Source organism: Gobius niger (genome assembly GCF_951799975.1).
Source record: "Gobius niger genome assembly, chromosome: 16".
In the NCBI taxonomy this organism is placed as follows: Eukaryota; Metazoa; Chordata; class Actinopteri; order Gobiiformes; family Gobiidae; genus Gobius; species Gobius niger.
In genome coordinates, this window is record NC_136867.1 from 17,351,813 (window position 1) to 17,374,057 (window position 22,245).

Sequence of the window (22,245 nt, forward strand, 5' to 3'; positions counted from 1 at the left end):
CTTCACAAAGCATTTGGCATCTAAAGTCTCAAGGAAAAGCACACACCAAGTTACAATTAGAGAAAGTAGGCCCTCCCAAAACAGCTGCAGTGCATAGTATCGTCCCTTTAAGAATACAGGCACCCATTTCTTCACAAAATCCAAGAAACTGTGAAATAACATGGAACAGTGGTCCTCAAACTGTGGTGGGGGAGGTGTCGTGGATAAGTCCTGCTGAAACACTGGTTAGTCCTGGTTTTAATATGGTTTACATCAGGTCCTGAATTTAATTATGGAACAAATTAGTCGCCTTTTTGCTCTGACCTCGTGGGACTTGGACAAGCCGTTCTTGCTCGTGGTACAAGCCCGGTATAAACAGTTTGAGAATCACTGAGTACTAGGGCTGCACAATATATCAAATAAACATATAAATAAAAATGCCAAATTATAGAGATCTGACTGATGTGGAAAGCCTAAAAAAAAATGCATAGTAACATAATAATGTGCAAAAAGCTCATGACTTTTCTACTTTAGTTCAATTTCAGCCTGACTTTGGATCAAATTATTTTTCTTTTTTGACGGAATTTCACCAAGACCAAATAAATATCTTACATTTTTGTTTACAATGAATGAAACGTACTTGTTACTGCAATAATTCAAGACAGTTGCCATTTTTGTTCTCATATCGTGCATCCCCAGTATGTATGAAAAGTATATTTAATATGAAACTCACACAAAAAGAACATGGCTGCCCAAACACTGATCAGGAGAAAAAATATTTAAAAAGAAAAAAGTGTTTGGCAACAATTGAAGTATATTTAAAAAAAAAAGTAACAATACTTTCTTAGTTTGTGAAGTTTTAATAATGCAATAGTCATTAATTTCTGTTGATACTGACTGTGGATAAAGTTAAAAATAGAGTTGGAAGTTTGGTCAGCTATACATTACTTGCATAAGCATTAGATTATTATTAGTTTAAGTCCTGGTTTGATCCTGATTTAAAAACTAAAACAAGCCTGATTAAACTCAAAATTCAGCTTTAATTGAAAGGTTGGACAATGAAGTAACTTTTGTAATATCTAAAAGAGACGTTTGTGGAGCAATGGCATCTTTCAAAGAATAAAGTTTTCTTGTACAAGTTACTGACAAAACGGACAAAAGATAGAAGCCGAACAGCGCCCTCTATCGCAGCACCAGCTAAATCCTATAGAACCCAAATACAGTGCTACATGTAGTGCCGTAATGCCGATAAAACCACACACAGTCCATAACATTGTCTTGAAGGAAGAAAAGAAAGAAAGGCAAGTTTAGAGTAATGAGAACCTTAGAGTTAGGAGGTCAGAAGTTCAAAGTTCAAGCAGAAAAGCAGCACCTAGGAAAAAGGCAAAAGTTACGCAAAAGCAATGCCTTCTGGTTTACAAGTTTGCAATTTTAGTGTTATTTTTTTCCCCCCAGTCCGAACAAAAGCAACCAGTCATCCAAAAATGACTTTGTACTGCTATAGAGAACAATCCATTGTCATTGTCTTTGCATGTTTAAATCAAAAAATCTCCTTTCATCTGGCACAGTCTTCTTCTTCACAGGTCCATAGCACACTTTGTAAGACATATACCTAGTTCTTCTTTTTCCTCATTTTTCTGTCCAGTTTGAAGACTTAAAAAACAAACAAACATTGTCAATGCAGCTGCAGACCTGGGTTTAGAAGTATATTGACATATTCTAAGGCTCACCTCAAGTGTAAGGTAAAATGGGGATGTAACAGGTTACTCAACAAAGAAAAATACTACATATGGTAGTACACAAGGAGTTCGTAAAAAACTGGAGTATTGTAGAAAAAAAAAAGGTTTCTGACGGGGCATGATCTACGGCATGATCTCTCTGTGTGGAGATTACATTTTCTTCCCGTGTCAGTGTAGGTCTCCCATACCACTAAAAACATGTACAAAAGAGATTCTTAATCTCAGTGAGACTTTCCTGGTTAAATAAAGGTCAATTTAAAAAAATATATAATTGTGTTTAAATGCACATATCTCACAGAATAGAAGGAATTGAAACCTACGGCCAATCGCTGCACAATAGGTTGCATTCACATCACAACAGTCTATTGTTTAATATTAAGGTTTCTGTCCTTGTTTTATCTCCATGGGGAGTTAGACGTGTGTCACTGAAATATTTAAACACGAGAAGGCAGACAACACGCAAATGGCGGATAATCACATACAACATGTTGAAAACTTTACACAAAATGTCAATTCTTTAACGGAGGAGACTTCTGTGTTTATGAATGTAGGAGTGTCGGTCTTGAAGCTAAAGGCTAACACATTTGACACTAACAAATGATAGAAATGCATTTAATAGTATTACTATCATTTATCAGTGATTTGACAATCTGACTTCTGATCAGTAACTTACCTATCCGCATGAAATAAAAACTCACACAAAGTTTAAAGTCTTCTATGTTTTCCATTGTAGCCTCACATGGGCCCGATTGTCTGTTAAATGAACTAAGCCATGAGAATAAGATGCAAAATCTCTGGACCTTATCACAAAGAAAAATATAATTAATAACGAATAATGAATTTTACTGCCCTTCAATCTGAGATTATGATATTACTATTATGCAGGATTTGTGATGTAAACCTGTGTAATACTGTGTAAGAAATACTGCTACTCCCAGGTCTGCAGTTTGGCCTTCATGTTTTTGACACCGGCTAAAACTTGGGCTGATACAGAGCAACCCGTCCACTGAGGCAGCCCGAGGCCAGCTGACAGTGCGTCGGGGAGAACTTTGTGGTGAGGACAACGTCACTGTGAGAGTAAATGGACCGGATTTCCTTTAGGACGCTCGTTTGGACCGGGAGGCAGTCCGCTAGTTCCCCGCAGCCCTCGTCGAACGCCAGCAGTCTCACCCCGTACCCATAGGGGGAGCAGATGAGGCGGCCGTCCGGACTGAAACACAGCTCCTTGATGTAGCCCCTTCCCACGTTGGCTTCCTCGATGTAGTGTGTGAGACGCAGGGAGCAGCGCGGAGACACCAGAGGGCGAGTGGGCGCCCCTTCCTGGAACTCGTACACACACGTCCACTGGGACAGAGAGAGAAGATGCACATTAAAGCCGTTTTTGACTTTTTGACAGATGACTGAGTGGTTGGTTTATGTGAACTCCGTTACCTCTTGATCGTCCATGTTGCTGGAGCAGCGGATGAGAGTGGCCCAGCCTTTGGGATGAAGCTGGAGCGAGGTGATGCAGTTCCCCCTGTCCCTCTCTCCGGGGATTTCCGGGGTCAGCACCTCCAGACTGTTCCTCGGTGACATGCCTAAACCAGAAGAATATATTATACTATATGTTAGGAACTGTAATCGTGTAACAGGAGATTCAGATAAAACCGGTGTGTGACCTTCTCTGTGTGGGTGGATTTTACTGGAGTCATTTCCCTGCCGACTTCCTGCCGACCGAGACGCTGATGTGCCTCCATCTACAAAATTTAAAATGGATGCATCTTTAGCAACATATTTTAACATTATATAAGACTGAATAAGTCAAAATTTATAAAATAAGAAAATGAATGTAATTTTGTGACAAAGGTATAGGCCCATCCTGTTGATTAATCAATGTAAACAAGTTTTTTGTTGTTCTAGACCAGGGATCTCCAACCAGTAGCTCGCCAAGCCTTTATAAGTAGCTCACCAAAGACTTTCTGCATCTCTATACGCATCATAACTCAACTTTTGACACAATCTGTGAACAGTTGGGTCAATATTGTATAGTATAAGGACTAAACTCAAGTCATTTTCTTTGAAATACTATCTTGGCTACTAATTCTCCAGGGTGAAGTCCACCTACGTCGCATTTTTCAAGTGTTTTTAAAGCACAAGTAGTTCTCCGACGTTCTGGTTGTGTAAAAGTAGCTCATCGGGTAAAAAAGGTTGGAGACCCCTGTTCTAGACTAATTTAACAATAATTTTAACTTTTTTGAAATGGGTAGAAACTGTGCCACAGTTGCAGTACATGCATACTGGACACTCAAAGTCTTGAGATCTCTTGCCAACCCATTTCACACAATACTGATTTGCCAAATAAAGCCTGCGGGCCAAAAACTCTTAAAAAGGCATGTCATATTGTACTAACCGGAGCTGAGGGGCGTCCTCCTGGCTCGGAGCATGCGGTAGCTGCCCACCTCCAGAGACTGAGTGAGGTCCAGGTCGTGGAGGATAAGCAGGTATCCCGAAGAGGTGGAGATGAGCATCTTTGAGCAATCCGGAGTCAAGCGCATCCGCATCAGGTACCGCGTGTGGAAGAACTTCTTATGTGGGCAACCATCCTCTGTGAATCTGAGGGAGGGCAATTGAAGTGAATTAATATACGATTTTAAAACAAACAAACTACTTTTTTGGGTCACATTATTGTCTGAGCTTCAAGCCTCTGATTTGGACTGACTTAGTGTAATGTTAAACCAATGGAGATTTTAAAATGTAAAATACAAAGTTGGAGTTCACACCTAAGTATTCTGACACTGTAAATGTTACAGCTAGTTCCAATAACAGATTTTGCCAATAATATTTAATCTACAACGATCGATTCTGAACTCTATGTACTTTCCTGAACCAGTATAATATATGACTGCTTACATAAACATTTACACCGACCATATCTCTTGATCTCGACTGAATTTAAGTTAAGTTTCACAAACCTGTTAGTGTCCCAGGTGATGACGTTGCCATCGAAGCCGGAGGTGACGAGGAGGCGAGTGTTCGTGTCATACTCAATGTTCTTTACCCAGCTGGCGTGACCGTGCAAAGAGCAGACCTTCGAATTCAGTTTACGGAGATCCCACAACGCAATTGTGGTGTCATCTGAGCAGGTGGCAAACAGGCGATTGTCCAAAAACCTGCACGTGCACACACAATGTCAGACTCAAAAAGCATAAATACACAAACCAAGAATAACATCACAACTATCTGTTTAAAATCAAGCCTAAGTAGCAAACTGGAAGTCAAAAGCTCTACTTTAGCAACAGCATTTAGATGATGTACTGATATCAAACGCATTGTTCCTGCATTGACTAAAAAAAGATGCTCAATTTAGCGAACTGCGATCTTTCCGTCAAGTATAAGTTACGAGTTGTATTTTGTCTGAATGCATATTTAGTTAATGCACCTTTTAAACATGTCAAAGAGCATTTGAGAGTGGAAATGTAATGTAGGAGCCACAAGTAAAGTAAGTGGGCTGTCATACAAATAGACCGAACCCAAGGTATTCCTCTCCAGGGACAATAGGGCTTTGAGTCGCTACATGTAATATTGAATCATCAACACTGAGAAAAGATTGCAATGTCTTTGTAAATATTTGCAGAAATCAAACCTTATGTTGTTGACACAGTCTTCATGGGCCTCGGTTAGTGTTTTGATGTGTCGTGAAGAGATGGGATCGAACAGCAGCACCTCCGTCTGTTCACAGGCCACAGTTAACACCGACCTGCAAAAGACCAAACGCTTTGATGAAACATTGGAGTTATCAGAGTATCAATCAACAGCATCTCCATAAAAAACAATACAAATTACTGGTAATGACTAAAATGTTGGTCTTTTCCCTTTTTGACATTGGCGTCAACTCACAGTCGAGTGCAATGAAACTACCAAAAGTGCTGACGGGAGATCTCCGTAAATGCTAAAATGTAGTTGGGTTCCAGTAAAATGGTTCCTGAACTCCATGGGGGGCTTCTCTCTAATGTTTCCCGGATTTAGCTCAGTCAGTAAATGCTGCATTTACCACACAGCATGGCACCACATCTGTCTCACAACATTTATTCTGTTCAAGACAAAAGTTCAATGAAATACATTATCACACTTTTTACGACGCGATCAGATGATAGTCAAATATTATTTAACTGTCTTTAAGGTTGGTGCATCCAATCATACAGTTCATTTACATACTTTCACTTTCGGGGAGAGTGAGAGTGAGTGATGGTAGTCGGAGAACCGAGCATGATGGAGAAGATTGACATACAATAGTAGCGTGGGGTTCAGACAAGCGCTTTGAGAATCGTTTCAAGCTAATTAAGTGTAAGCCATTATCATTACTATCATCTTAATGTTAGACTTTATTTGCATTATAACAAAGCATAACATGTAATCAATGTCTGCCGTGCAAATTCCACAGGCAAACTATATCTTTTCTGTCTTGGAATTATGATCAATTATTGTAGTAGTAATCTGTAATAAGAAAGTTAATTTACCTAGCAGTAGTTACACATGCTTAATTTAGACTGCTGTCATTTAGATAATAGGAGTACGAACACATGCTACGGTTACAACATAAACTGTAATGGGACACCTGCTGTGAGCGGTGCTTGACAGACAAGCTCAGACCTAGACTGTCCAGAGCTTGACCTGGTTCAAGGAGGATTTAGTTCACAAACCTCCAGCCGTCTGGGAGAGTGCATTATGCGAGACTTACAGGTGTGGACAGTAGAAACAGAGAAAATGGTCTTAGTCTTGTCAAGCCGGCTGCGTAAACAACTTATGCATGCTTTTGGAAATGGCGTGTAAATTATTTAGCACGGATATGACTATTTTCAAATGCTTTGCAAGTGTATGTGGGACTTTGGGACTTTGTTTGTAGATTGGACTAGATATTATTTGGATGAATAAAAGGTTTAACACGTCTTGAGGATATGTAATGTTGAATATTTGAACAAGACTGAGTTTCAAGTCCTAGTAGCTGTCTAAACAGTAGGCCATTTATTTTCAAAAGAGAGGTGTGAGTTCATTTGACACTTACCTTCATCCCCTAATCTTGGTAAAAAAGGATCTACTACTATTACTACATCACACCGACCATACAGGTCAGATCTTCCTTCTAAAATCTGACTTGTATGGTCACAGGCAGCCTCTGATCTCCTTGTGCATGAGCAAATGAATTGTGGCCCTCAATGGCTCAAGTCTCTCTTTTAATAGACTTTACAATTTGACATTTCCCAGTAAATTCATTAATTGCATATTGCAGATATTGTCAGGCTTTTGCATTGAACAAAGCACAGATAAGCATGTGTGGCTCACAATCTCTAAGTGATGAATAAGCCCCTGGTCCAGCCTTACCCGTCCGGGGAGTACTCCAGGTTGAACACCGCTCCGTGCGTTTGGGTGCTGAGATTCACTGACTCCGCCGCGGGGTTCATAGAGCAGTACAGACTGGTCATTGTCCTGAAATTGTCCCGTGCAGGGTCCACAAACACCCCTCGTCTGATAGTCCTAGCCTGGAGCCACGAGAACAGACTGTTGCCCCGGTACCCACCACCTCCGCTGCCGCTCCCTGTTTGCTGCTCGTCGTCCCGCTTGCACCGCTCCTCCTCAGCCTGCTCTCCCCGCTCCCCGCCGCCGCTTCTCGGGGGCGAAGACGACACTCCCCGCACCACGCCATCATCGTCGTCGTCCGAGTCGTCGATATCGGGGTCTTCTTTGTCGCTGCCGCCGCCGCCGCCGTCCTGGGGCCTGTCCTGGTTCTCGTCCGCGTCCTCGCTGCTGTCGCTTTGGTGCTCCGAGCTCATTGTGGTTCTGCCGTGGGGCGCGCAAACTGCAACCCGTTACCGAGGAAACACGTCCGGGGACACTACCGACGAATGACGCATGAAAGCGGGGTTCTGTACCGGAGTTTGGACGGTGCACAGCGGTGGATCAGCGCTGCAGAGGTTACATTTTGTTGTCAGACTTGGCAGACAGACTCAGTAGCCGCGCGTAAAGCTCCAGGAATCACGAAGAGGACACTCCGAAACGGGGGTTATCCCTTCAAAATAAAAGTGTTGTGCAACGGATTCCGCACATTTCAGATCAGGGTTTTACATCCACGCACTTTGTTAAAGTGACGCAACAACGCAGAAATTCCCCTTTGACCTTTTATATATAAATGTAGCACCCACTGTTGGTTTGTGGGCGAAACGCCAGTAAAACATGCATACGGGATTTTAAAATAAAAAGTACAGGAAGTATCACAATAGCATCTAAACGTTTTTCTCTTTTTTTCACCAAAAACAAAATAAAATTGAATGACGAAGTTCCGCTTCCACAATCACATGGATAATTCCGCTTATTTACGTATTTCTGCCATCTGGTGGACAAGTGGTTCTTTACAGTGATCTAACCAGGTAAGGTCTCCAAGTGAAGGTTTATAAGATATAAGATATAAGATATAAGATATAAGATATAAGATATAAGATATAAGATATAGTAGTAGTAGTAGTAGTAGTAGTAGTAGTAGTAGTAGTAGTTTATTCGGTCTGTTCATTCCTTTAAACGTAAATACATTTCCAATTCTTTGTGGACAACACGACCGCAAGGTTTTAGGCTGAAGTGAAAACTTATAACGCCTAACCCAGTTTACAGACTTCCACGAGAGAAAACAAAAACAAAACACAAACATTAATAATGAACAATATCAAGTGTTAAACAGAAGAGAAATAAGCATGTATCTGAAGTTAGTAACATAAATTTCAATATTCCAACAAATATGTATACATACATTTGTTTTAATTTAGTTGAAACTAAATCATGTCATCATTATTATTTTTTATTTATTTTTCTTATTTTTTTTCTTCTTAATTTATTCCTCCTAAGCTTATATATTCTTGAATTTTAGAAGCTTTAAACAACTTTTTGAAAGCTTTGACTGTTTGGGACTGTTTCAACTGATCTTCCAGGTCGTTCCACGAGATATATCTTATATAGGCTATAAGATATAGCTAAGATATAAGATATTAGATATTAGATATTATTTATTAGATATTAGATATTAAATATTAGATATAAGATATAAGATAAGATAATCCATTATTGATCTCACAATGGAGAAATTCACTTGTTACATTCGGCTCTCAAGACAACACAGGGTGTGCAAGTAAATGGGCAAACAGTGAAATAATAATAGAGGTATCTTATGTACAATGAATAAAAACAAAAAGCTTAAAGGGCAACAATACAAACAATAAGAAGAGACTATAAAACGTAGAATATCAAAGTCTTATTGTCTATTCAGCCTGTATAAACCCTTTTCTATTGACACCATTAATTAATAGGCTATAACGATCACCACAGGGAGCAAACTACAGAAAGTGTTCCAGACTCATATTCTTCAATCTTTTTGTTTGTTTGACTTCCTCTCACTCTAGGTAGCGCCATGTTTGTTTAAATGGTTTATTTTATTATAGGCTATGAAAACAACCCAGTTTATCAGACAATCAAACGTATTATTTAGTCTCTTAGTGATGAGCCTAAACGATAGGGATGTATAGCCTACAGTGCCTCTCGTAAGTATTCATACAAGATTTTATTTAGATTTTTTTTACTGAACGTTCACACACAAGTAACAAACAACTGTGAAGTGAAAGCAAAATAATAAATGATTCCGATATTTTTGTGGGGCTGCTTTTCCTCAGCAGGGACTGGGGAGATTGTAAGAATAGTTGGGAAGATGGATGGAGCCAAATACAGAGACATTTTGGAGGAAAACCTGCTGGAGTCAGCAAGAGAACTGAGGCTGGGGCGGAGATTCACCTTCAGCAGGACAATGACCTGGAGCACAAAGATAAATCTTCAATGGAATGGTTCAATAAAAACATATTAATGTGTTAGAATGGCCCAGTCAAAGTCCTGACCTAAATCCTATTGAAAATCTGTGGAATAATCTGAAAACTGCTGTTCACAAACGCTCTCCTTCTAATGTGACAGAGCTTGAGTTGTTTTGTAAAGATGAATGGGCTAAAATGTCAGTCTCTACATGTGCAAATCTTGTAGAGTCAGACCCCAAAAGACTTGTGCTGTTATTACAGTAAAAAGGGGGTTCCACAAAGTATTCATTCATGCTGTATGAATACTTATGCAAGCCACACTTTTCACTTTTCTATTTTTTGAAAAATAACAGAATCATGTATCTTTTTGCTTTCACTTCACAGTTGTCGGTTACTTGTGTGTGAACGCTCAGTAAAATAATAAAAATAAAATCTTTATGTTTAGGGTTGTAAACATGACAAAATGTGCAAAAGTTCAAGGCGTATGAATACTCACGAGAGGCACTGTATATTTGGTCCAGTCTTTCTTTCTTTCTTTCTTTCTTTCTTTCTTTCTTTCTTTCTTTCTTTCTTTCTTTCTTTCTTTCTTTCTTTCTTTCTTTCTTTCTTTCTTTCTTTCTTTCCAGCAACTGCAGCTTTATCAGGCAATGTTAGATATTTTCATTCTTTGGAGCCTTACTGTTTCCAGAGCCACATGTTTTTGTTTTTTTTCTTGTCCCAATGACAGACATTGTGCTCTCTGTGTATTCAAATGAGCATGACATGCCAGGACAGACAGGCGGAGTGAAGGATATGCCCCGAAGCACCTGGATTTGAGACTAAATCACAGGTTGTGTCGTTGTTTCCAATTGATGTTTGCGCCAACCTTGCTTCTTGCTATTCTGACAAATTCACAGTGGCAAAAAAGTGAATTGACTTACTCTTTATTTTAGCCTATTTGATGTTTACTTGCCTGAACCAAGCACATTTTCTCAAGTTTGGCCCAAATCTAAAAGCTTCTTGAGCAAAACAAAAAAAGAGCAACAAAAACGTGCCGGAAAAAAACAATTAGGCTACACATTAAGTGACAAAAACCCGACTAAAAAGTGAGAAGGGAAAAAAAGCTATGAAGAAATCAACAAAAACACAATAAAACTGCACAAATTAGATTAAGCTTTCAAATACCCTATTGCCTGCAAGCTTTTAGATTTGGGTAAAACTGAACTGGAGAAAATTACCTCGGTTAAAGCAGGGGGTAAAACATCTCAATAATCAATGGCCAATTCTGATAGTTTCATTCTAATTTTGCTGCAAGATTTTGTCATGATCGTAGTCGGCTACATACAGTATATGCATCACTCTTGGCATCAACACCTTTACGCACAGGCTTCACCTGTTTCATGTGGAGGGGTTGTCTGAAAGAAAGAGGGCGTTGAAACTCTGTGCACGCGCTCTACATATATACGCTCACCCCTGTTCCATACATAAACTCGAGCAAACTGCAGAGAGCATTGTGCCACAATGACAAATACTCGGGCGGGTGCGCTCAAGCAGCGCGCTCCTTTACGCACGGACGCAGCGCGTGGCTCGGTGCTGCTCTGGGCTGCGGTGACCCTCCTCGTGCCGCTGCGGCTGGCCTTTTGTCACCCCCAGTGTCTGGACTTTGCGCCGCCTTTCAACCCTCCGTGGCACCTAGAGTTCTGCACACAGTACCAGGAGTTCGGCTGCTGCGACCAAAAGACGGACAACATGATCGCGGAGAGATACTGGGACATAGTTGATGTTTTGGAAACGCAAGGGCTGGACCTCTGCGCTGAAAGTTTGAAAGAAATTATGTGCCAGGTAAGTTACTCACACTCTGTTTTTGGCGAAGTAGATGTCTGGCGTGGTACCTGATTTACAGTGTTTTATTGACATGCATGGTGAAAGAAAAAGTAAATGTCCAACTATTGCCCAAAGCCTTTGAATTATAACTTCAACCTTAAGGTTTGCAGTCCTGTGACAAGACACATCAACCCATCTTAGAAAGGGAAGATTGAAAGTGAAGATTGATGCTGGTGGTAGGAGAGGCCCTAAGCACAGAATGTCCTTATGCCAATGAGGCAGAAGAACTATTTTGACCTTGTGCAGAAATTGTCATTTATGTCATAAGGAAGAGACAAGATACAAAATGTGGTTCATAATGAAAGACAATAAGGTTTGAGTCTTGACAACAATGAGCTCCACAGAAGAGACTTTGGCCCGTTGGCTTCACTCACAAAATACTTTTTATTTGGAATCAGCATTTACTTCAATTTCTGTCAAATTAAAATCTCTGTTGCCTCTTTCAGGAGTGCTCGCCTTATGCCGCCCACTTGTTTGATGCCGAGGACCCCTACACTCCAGTCAGAGACCTCCCTGGTCTCTGCTTCAGCTTCTGTCAGGACTTTCACAGCAAATGTCGACATATTATCAAATATCTGACCCAAAACCAACTGCTCCAGGCCACCAGTGACCGGGACATGTCCACCTTCTGCACGATGATGGACCTATCCGACCAAGACTACTGTTATCCCAATGTCCTGCAAAGCCCTGGACTTAACAGCAACTTAGGACAAGTGGTAGAGGACCCAAGGGGGTGCCTACAGTTGTGCCTGACAGAAGTGGCCAATAACCTTAGAAACCCAGTCTTGATGCTGCACAGTAGAGATGAAACACACAGGATGTTTATTGCAGAGCAAGTGGGATTCGTTTGGGTCTATTTGTACGACGGAAGCAGGCTAGAGCAGCCTTTCCTGGACATGAGCGGTGATGTGATGACCACTCCGTGGCTCGGGGATGAGAGGGGCTTCCTGGGCATGGCGTTCCACCCAAAATACAAGGACAATGGACGCTTCTTTATCTACTACTCGATTCAAGTGAACAGCAAAGTGGAGAAGATCAGGATAAGCGAGATGAAAGTGTCCGACTATGACATGAATGTGGCAGATCCGTACTCAGAAAGGTATGTATAACCTGTATAACCTGACCTACAGCCTGGTCAAAGGGGCCATTGGTGCAGATTGGCAGCCACTGGTAGAAAACTGTCACATCCCTCCCTCTGTGCATCATTTCAAGGCTTATGGGGATGCACATAAGGCAGGTGGTCACAATGTTACCTTTGAAGCGCTGTTTTCTGTTCACAATAAAGTCTCTCAGTTTCAGGTCGTTGATGCGAACCTTTTGCAGCTGACTGAAAGTTTGTCCGACGATGGAGTATGTAATTGCTCGTCTGACTTGCACGAACACGCTCCAGGCTTTATATAGTTTGTATATCATTATCGGGTCGACGCAATGCTTTTGAAGAACCACAGAGAAGTTTGAATGGAATAGGCAAAAAAGCAGCAGCCAAACTATAACACATGAAAGAAAATGCAAATCAGCAGAAGCATTGCTCAAAATACCAATAAAAAAAATAATGGACACTAAACCTGTCAGAGAGCATTTAGCGTCATCCTGATCCATCGTCAAAAACATCCTAAAAGGTTTCCATCATCAATGCACAATTTGCCCCTGGCGTTCACAGTCAACATTTAATAATGCCCGTTTGTAATACCCTCTTAATACCCTCTTATGATTCATTTGCTGTGGTATGCAGCATATGGATCTTCAATTCTGACTGAGAGCAATGAAAATTGTAATGTATTATTGTAGCATAGTAAGTGTATAATTTAACATATCTCATAGAAAATATGTAATTTTAGCACCATACTGAGCGGTCTAAAAAGTATCTGAGCTCACTTTCAAGAACAATAAATTCTTACGTAAACTGTACCTGGAGCGAGGGTCAACACAACAATGAGCTCTTTATGTCTCCAATTGCCAAAGAATTGACCACAAATGCACTTGCCTAATGAGAAAGGGCTATTTTCCATATATTATTGGACAGCGTAGTCGTAATTATATTCCCTGTGGGTAATACAAGCTCCTGTTATTGTACATAATGGAGTCAGTGAAGGGCCAAGTAAGTGGGCATCTGTTAACTGCACACTTTTACAGCCGTTGAAACTGTTAAAATAGGGGGGAAAGAAGGATAATTTAGAAAAAAACACCCCAAGCAAATATCTAGTATGAGATTCTATTATAGCACATACCTCTCACTCATGATTTATGGCCAATGCTGTTTAAATCTAATGTATTCTGGCTTTTATTTGTGGATTCCTCATCTCACCTTTAGATCAGTATTCACTACTCACTACGCCTGCTTTTTAGGCCAATAAAGCATTCATTTCTTGTCTTTCAGAGTCATTTTGGAGATAGAGGAACCAGCGGCGAATCACAACGGTGGTCAGCTGCTGTTTGGTCTGGACGGATACCTGTACATTTTCACAGGAGACGGAGGCAAAGCTGGGGATCCTTTTGGGAAATATGGCAATGCACAAAACAAGTGAGGCGTTTGAAGACTTTTATTTACTGTGAACTTGATTGAAATGGTGTGGTCATTCTTATTCTCTGAGATTCCTATAATCCACAGTTGCAAGAGTAGATCAAAGGTAGTTGAAATATGCTCTCTGTTTGCCCCACAGGAGTGCTCTGCTGGGTAAGGTGCTGCGCATTGACATAGACGGGACAGACCCCAACGGAACGCCCTACAGGATCCCTCCAGACAACCCCTTCATAGGCGACGCAGACGCCCGGCCCGAGGTGTTCGCGTATGGGGTGAGGAACATGTGGAGGTGCTCGGTGGACAGAGGAGACCCAGTGTCCCGTCACGGTCGGGGCAGGATCTTCTGTGGAGACGTGGGGCAGAACAGATATGAGGAGGTGGACATTATCGTAAATGGTGGGAACTACGGATGGAGGGCCAAGGAGGGATTTGAGTGTTTCGACCTGAAACTGTGCCACAATTCGTCCCTAAGTGAGTATGATCATAGGACATAGACACTTAACAAGAGATTGATTTAAAAATGACAGCCCTATTTCCATTTTCAGTGTATATTCACCTGGTGCTAACATGGGGTTGCCAGTAATTTCATAACACCTTGCTTTGAATACCTCTTTTCTCACTTTTTAAACTGAATATTTGGGCTGAATTTCATTTCTTCATTGAGATATTTGTTGTTTTTGCCCCTTTATAAAGTATTTCCCCCTTGCGAAACCTCTGTGTGCTCCCAATTGGCTCTTATATGCTTGTTTTACATAATAACCCGATTAAAATCCCACTATTTAGGGATTTGGCATAAATATATAAAACATTAACATTTATCCCTGACATAAGGCCTGACAGAAGCAACCTGGGTTTGTGTTTTTGCCATCTGTTTGCTTTGTCAGTCTGCTCTGCGTTGCTGCGTCATGTCGCATTTCTAAATCCTTTCCCTCTTTCTCTCAACACCAGATGACATCCTGCCTATATTTGCATACAGCCACCACGTTGGGAAATCTGTGACAGGGGGCTACGTGTACCGCGGGTGTGAATCACCCAATCTGAACGGCCTCTACATTTTTGGAGACTTCATGAGCGGGTGCGTACGAAATAAATCAGCGATCGGAGCCAAGATCTGTCAAAACCACGGCTCAAAATCTGCTTATGCCTTGGCAGCAGCGGCTCTTGCTAATTGGCGTCTGGTGTCTAAATAAATTGTTGTAGAGGTTTCTATTAAAGTACGTCTTTTTATATTATGTATAAAGTTAGATATACATATTTGCATTTTTAAAACAAGCATCTTGTAATCAAAGTCAGTATACAGGCAGAAGCAAGTCACATTTCATGCTTTTTTTAATGCCAGAAATGCAGAAAAAAAAATCTGTGCATATTTCATTTCTTAAGATTTTCAAATATTTCATCAAACAGAGGAAAGAGATTTGGACAAAACCTTTTAGCAAAAGAATGTGGGTAATTTCAGCCAAAACTGCAACTGAATATGTTTTAAGACTGTTGGTATTTTCAGTTAACAATATAGGAAAAAAATGTTGAGCAATGGCATAATTTTCCAGTAAATGTAGATTCAATGCCAGTTTGAATCCAATTTAATGCTTATTAATTTAAAGGTGCATTATGCAACTTTTTATTTGGGGAAAAAAAGGTGATATTTGTGTGCATTTTACCTTGTTGTGACACAGCGGTTGTATGAGTGGTCAACATGGCACCCTTTCCATCACAGTGGTCTCTACAACGCTCCAGGATCAATTGTTTTGCAGGTTTTCTGGTGAGAGGCTCGGTCAGCAGTGAAAACCTTCCAAACTGTTGATCCCGGAGCGTCCTAGAGACCACTGTGATGGAAAGTAAAGGCGCCATGTTCTCATAAAGCCGCAGGGTCAAATATACAAAAATATCAACTTTTATTTCCACATAAAAGTTGCATAATGCACCTTTAAGACCTTGATTTTCTGGCACAATTCATGTAAGGGTGCTGAGGGTGCACCGAGCCACCTTGTGAAGGAAACTCATTTCAACCACTTTGTATCTTGTCCTTCCGGTATTTCCCGAATCTCATGACCATATGAGGGTAGGAGCTTCATCAAAAAGTGCACAATAAATGACCCAGTATATATATCACATCCATGCTCTTTTCTTCCTCAGGCGGATCATGGCTTTGGAGGAGGACAAAGTGACTGGAGCGTGGAGAGAGCGCAGCGTTTGTATGGGAGACACCAAGACCTGCTCCTTCCCGGGACTCATCAACCACTACCACAAGTTCATCATCTCTTTCGCAGAAGACGAAGCTGGTGAGACTAATATAGTTTTTTCGTATGACATACATTTGCAACAACTTCATGAACCTGTAACTTTGGGTTAGATCGAAGTCATGCGTTCATAATGTTGCGGATGATATTCCTTTTGGTCTTCTTTAGGAGAGCTGTACTTTCTGGCCACATCTTACCCCAGTGCCACTTCTCCATATGGGACAGTTTTCAAGTTCATGGACCCATCAAGGTAAACCTACTTCATTACTGCTTTTATGTAGGACAGAATGTTATTTATTATAATTTTGCAAACAGAATTTCAAGCTTATCTCAAATGCACTTGGCAATAGGTCAGAGTTGTTTACACTGTAGATGTCTCAGGAATGCTTTTAACTACTGTATAATCGACTACAATTGGTGGCACAAAATGGGTTTCCAGTTATGCTCATTATATCTTGTGACGTAAGTGCGTGTTTTCCCTTATTGCTTTTGAATACCTGCATTTCAACTCAAAAATAGTGGTGCTCATGAAAACACCATTGAACATGTGAGGAATGCATTTTACTACAGCATCAGCAAGTGCTTTTGTTGTTTACCCAAGATATGTCATTATGCCATTATGTGTGACGTACGTACATGTTTACCTTGACCTCCTGCCAATATCTTTTTTTATGCAAATGTGCTATGATTTGTCTCTGTTGGATTGTTACAGACGTGCTCCTCCAGGGAAGTGTAAAGTGAAACCACAGCCGGTCAAAGTCAGGGGCAAGAAAGTCCCCTTTATTCCCAGAGAGCGTGAGTATCCCGCTTCAACCTAAACATGCTCATCCTTCCTCTTGCACAGTGTTAACTGCTGCATACCAGACACGGCGATGATGCTCTTTAAAGGAGTGTAATCAAAATTGTCGGACTGAAATTGATCTTAAATATACACTGCAGTTCAAAAGTTTTAAATAATGAATAGATGCGTGTATCGCTTTAGAAGATCATGTCAACGCACAGGCCCCATTTAGCAAAGACTGGCCTTTTTCAAGTTCAGCTCCTGAATTATGAACCATTATTCATTTTGTTGTAATAAATCAAATGAATCTCTGGTATTGCTTTAGATTAAGGTGCGCTCATTAAATATCAATAGGCATTAGTAATCATTTTAGGGTTAAGGTTAGGGTTAGGTTTAGGGTTGGCTATGAATAGGCATAATTAATGGCCTATTAGTATGTAAACAGATAAAAGTACAATAAGCAGTGTGGTAATACTTTACAAGCACGTTATTAAAGCTTATTAGTGCCTTGTTTATACTGAACCAGCACACCTTAATATAAAGCGTTACCGAATCTGCCCCACCTGAATCAAGCACAGTTTCTCCTGTTTGGCTTTACCCAAAGCCAAACAGGGTAAAGCCTGTTTTTAAGCTTTTTTTTAAAAGCTTAAAAAAAAAAAAAAGCATCAAAATAGCGATGAAAATGAGCATAGAAAGGCAAACAGACATGTGACAAAAAAGCAACAAGAAAGTGACAGGAAAGAGACGACAAAAATGTGACACAAACATGACGAAAACGTGACAAAAAAGTGAGATGAAAAATGCAGCTAAACATGTGACGAAAAAAAAAAAAAACACTTCAAAAATGTGACAAAAAAGTTCAGTTTCTGGATCAGTTTTGTAGGTCTTAGTTTTTAAATGTAAAGGTAAGAGGTTGAATGAATGAAGTAATACAAATCTGTATCATCTGTAGTTTACCACATCTGCGTAAAAAAACCTTATAATATTACAACTTAATTATTAAATCACAAAGGCTACAGTTATTCAGGTATAGTAACAACGAGTGGACTATATGAAACGCTGTAGATTCTACATTCACCCTAAACCTTTCAGCCCTGTTATGTTAAAATTATGTTTACGCTCTATAATAAGCAGACACAGCATGTTATCAAGCCAATTAAAGTTATGTCAGAGGTTACGAAAGTATTCCAATTTTGGCATGAACAGATTTCTGCAGATTTACTCCTCGGGGCGTCTGTCCCAAGCAGACCTTGTAACTACACGCTGCCAATACCGAATCACACTCGGAGCTTGTATAAAAACTAAAACTGGCAGCCGTTCATGTCGCTTCAAACACATTTCAAAATAGAAGAGTCAGTTTTCGACACATAGACTTGTTTACTGTGCAGGGTTTAGGGGAGACTTATGATGAGGCCAGCTGTCGCTCCTTAATTGGACTCCCTTCAAACTGTATATAACAACATGCATGGCCAGGAGGAGGTCCACTGCTGCCTCAGTGCTGGTAAATCCAGGTCATTTGAACTCACTCTTTGAACCACATCATTCCAGGTACAGCAGTGTGCACTCTCAGGGTAGTGACCGCCAAATATTACAGCTAAATTCTGCTTCAATTGACATTTCTTCATCTGAGAACAATGGCTATACAAATAATCCAAATACTTATTCCAGCTAGGCTCTTTTGTTCACTTTGTTATATTGTTTCATTTGTTATATTGTTGAAGGCTGCTGGGCAAGACATGGCAGACGTTACCCATGTTTGTTGTAAGACATTAGTTTGCAACAGTGTTGGGGAGTAACTAAATACATGTTTTTAGAATACTCATATATCAAATATCAAGGGAAGACATCCCAGTACCCAGTCATTACATTTTAGCTCCATTTTGGCCAGACCGCCTTTGCTCTGCCCAATCCCGCCAGACCTTGGAAGCTAAGCAGGGACGGGCCTGGCAGGACTTGGATGGGAGACCGTTTAGTAACACCAGGAAGCCTAGCGAATGTAGTGAGTGAGTGGTTGGTGGTGGCGTCGGCCAGAGGGCCCGATGGCGCAGACTGGTTGCCTCGCTTCCGTCAGTCTACCCCAGGGCAGCTGTGGCCACAATAGTAGCTCACCACCATCGAGTATGGAGTGAACGAATAGAGCAATGTAAAGCGTCTTTGAGTGTACAGAAAAGCGCTATATAAAACCAATGCATTATTATTATTATTATTTTGCACAAAATTATTAAGAAAGAACTTTTAATGTTGAGCTGTTTTTCCTTCTATAATAAAATAAAGATTTAAAACACTTTTGCCACAGTTCATGCAAACACATGTGGCTCACATGACGCTGTATCTGCTGCTCCTTTTGCCAAGAGAGTTTTTGAATTCCTTATTAATGGTAAGTGAGTTTATTACAGGTGTTACAACAATTGTAGTTTGCAATCTCTGCAAGGTGACAAGACAGCACAAAAATCCTTCATCCACTGCAGAGTTAATTTCATCGACTAAAATGTTTCGTCATTACTTAAGTGAAAGTAATATTCTTATGGACAACAATTACAGACTAAAACTAAAAGTAGAAAAGACTAAAACAGTGTCTAAAATCTCCAGATATTGTTGAAGACTAACGAAACCTACATAAAAATATGACAGCTATTCTTCAGTGACACAGTTTGATGCCCAATTCATGAGGCAGCTGTAATATTATTAAATATATTAGAGTAAAATATGATATAAATGCAATGTAAATGTTTTTTGTGATAAGTGATTCATATTTTAATCTCTCAGTGACTGTGCTGGACTCCAACGTGAAACCAACAAGACCTCCTCTGAAAAAGCTCATCAAGAACACCACCAGACGACCCTCAACGACCATCTCTTCAGCTCCTACAACTACAACAGTCACTACTCGAGCTACTACGACGACCACGGCCACTACACTGAAGCTCAGATGGATCTCCAGTGACGACGACATACACAAGAAAAATAAATACAAACTTTGGAAGAAGAAGAAGCAGTTGGCCAAAGCAAAAGCTAAAAAGAATGCACAAAAACTTGCAGGAAAAGTGGGCAACAATAAGCCCAAAATAAACTATAGGAAAAATGTGCGTAACGAAACAGCTGCCAGTGCGAACAAGCTCCAAGGAAATACAATAAAACTGAAGAAAACTCAGAACAAATTTGTGCCAAGGAAGTACAACAAAAACAGTGTTAAGTCAGCGCTTTCAGGTTTTCAGAACAGAACAAGGATTTCTACGTGAAGGAATTTAAGTGATAAAATAGTCCAGTATTTTGCACATGTGGTTCTATGTGAAGTTTGTATGTACAGCCTTTTCCCTCATCACATCAAGTCATCAGCTATAACAATGTTTCTATTGTTCATTTTAGCAGGATTGGGATCCTATTTTCCTCCATTTACTAGCTTGACATGTTGTCTTTCTCTCAGCCTCTGCCATGGTCACCCTGCAGATTTTCTGTATATTGTCACATATTATACATTAAATATCAAAGCCAATGAAAGAAGCACATTATTTGTATATTCATGTTGTTTCATGTCATGATGCAGCTGTATGGAAGTCTGTCCGACTTGTCACCGAACATGCTGCATAAAGCAACTCCAGAGCTTCCTCTGTTTTATTTTGAGCTTCCCGTAGACTCATTTGGCCAGACTTATTGTATAAAACACCATTAAAAAGCCATTTTGAACTGCCTCCATTGTGTCAAATACATCCAATGGTTAAAAATAAACATTTGAAAATGTCTGAAAGCGCTCTGTAATTTCTCCACACACAAGAGATCATAACTTTGACCACTGCGGCTGCATAATGATGGCCCTAAATCCCGTAACGTGTGGTTTGAATTCAGGCTACATGGTTTCTACTTAAGCTTTACAAACAAGACACGAGGATGAACAAGAGGGACCAATGTTAAAACATGGCCCAGTGTTATGTTTGTGGCTAAAACTGTCATATAAAAATGTTCTATGGTGATGACTAGCCTAACCAAAACGCATGGTTTGTACGTAGAGCAAGTAAGACTTTAGTAAATAATTTATGTTTATTATGAACTGTTTGTTCCTCATGGGCCCAGATCAAGATCAAATCAGGATAACAGGAGTCTAAAAATTCTAAAATGTCTAAATTGGACTAAATAATGTGCAAACTGTGTAAGCGACATCTGAACCAGAAAAACATCAAGCTTAAATGCATGACAAAAGCATAAAATAAATCATTTCAAATTAAAATGAAGTCTAAATTTGCAGTACCACCTGTCAAAGCCAAAGCGCTACAAATGGTTCACATGCCACAGTTTGAGAACCACTGCTCTATAGGCCTGGGTACCGTTATTATTTTTTCCCCGATACCAGTACTTTAACAGTACATGTTTTTCGATACCGAACGATACTTTTTTTCATACATAGTATAATGTGGTCATACAGAACCATAAAACAGAAGAATTTATTCCATAAAATACTATTTCTTTTAAATTAGTTCCATTATTTGAGGTGAAACAACCAAGTTACTTCCTTTAATGCTGTCCCTGAACCCAGCGGGCATCAAAACTTGGTCTCTAAAGATATACAGTTGTATATACCTGGTAGAACTTAGATTACTTTGATTTTTTGACTATTTTTCAAAGAATATGAAAGATAACACAAACATGTTTTTTTCACTCATAGTTAGCGGTTGTGTGAAGCCATTTATGGTCAAACAACGGAGTTTGCTATTTTTAAATCATAATGAAAACAAGTATGAATTACCCTGATCAAAAGTTTACATACCCCAGTTTTAAGGCCCCCTTTAACAACAGCTTATTTTGAATGTTTGATCTCTCCCCACAGTGTTTCAATGATACTGAGGTCAGGAGACTTAGGCGGCCATTGGCCACTAACAGGACCTTCGCTTTATTCAGCTGGAGCCACTGGTATCAGCGAACCAGCTCCATATTTCACAGTAGGTATGGTGCTCTTTTCTTTAAAGGCCATCATTGGCCTTATTGACAACAAAAAAGTGCACCATAACTACTGAGAAATATGGAGCTGGTTCGCTTATACCACTGGCTCCAGCTGAATAAAGTGAAGATCCTGTTAGTGACCATCTCAGTCTCCTGACAACTTACAGGAACTGGAGGCTTTTTGCCAAGAAGAATGAGCCGCTTTACCATCAGAAAAAATAAAGAACCTCATCCACCACTACCACAAAAGTTGTCATTGATGTATTAAAAACTGGGGTATGTAAACTTTTGATCAGGGTACTTTGGTTTCTTTTTTCATTTCACCATAAATGGGTTCACACAACCACTAATTATCAGTGAAAAAAAAAGTACA

The 22,245-nt window shown here is 40.1% G+C and overlaps 2 protein-coding genes across 3 annotated transcripts; one reads left to right on the forward strand and one right to left on the reverse strand.

The window, feature by feature from the left end:
* Positions 1-2,441: 2,441 nt before the first annotated feature.
* On the reverse strand, positions 2,442-7,861 carry wdr32 (WD repeat domain 32). 2 transcript variants are annotated; one of them, XM_079573834.1, is made up of 7 exons: positions 7,077-7,856; positions 5,341-5,454; positions 4,670-4,867; positions 4,108-4,310; positions 3,377-3,454; positions 3,150-3,295; positions 2,442-3,062 (listed from the first exon to the last, which is right to left on the reverse strand). In XM_079573834.1, the coding sequence occupies exons 1-7, from the start codon at positions 7,523-7,525 to the stop codon at positions 2,691-2,693; spliced, it is 1,560 nt and encodes a 519-aa protein (XP_079429960.1). In that variant the 5' UTR covers positions 7,526-7,856; the 3' UTR covers positions 2,442-2,690. The 2 variants fall into 2 exon arrangements, with proteins under 2 accessions (XP_079429960.1, XP_079429959.1); XM_079573833.1 differs by having other exon boundaries at positions 3,150-3,454; positions 7,077-7,861.
* A 3,177-nt stretch (positions 7,862-11,038) lies between these two features.
* Positions 11,039-20,179, forward strand: hhipl2 (HHIP-like 2; the record flags this gene model as incomplete). The annotated part of the gene is made up of 9 exons (XM_079574292.1): positions 11,039-11,359; positions 11,848-12,500; positions 13,779-13,922; positions 14,062-14,393; positions 14,871-14,997; positions 16,056-16,201; positions 16,328-16,409; positions 16,872-16,954; positions 19,707-20,179. 9 exons carry the CDS (start codon positions 11,039-11,041, stop codon positions 20,177-20,179), a joined length of 2,361 nt encoding a protein of 786 aa, XP_079430418.1.
* Between the last annotated feature and the right edge of the window lie 2,066 nt (positions 20,180-22,245).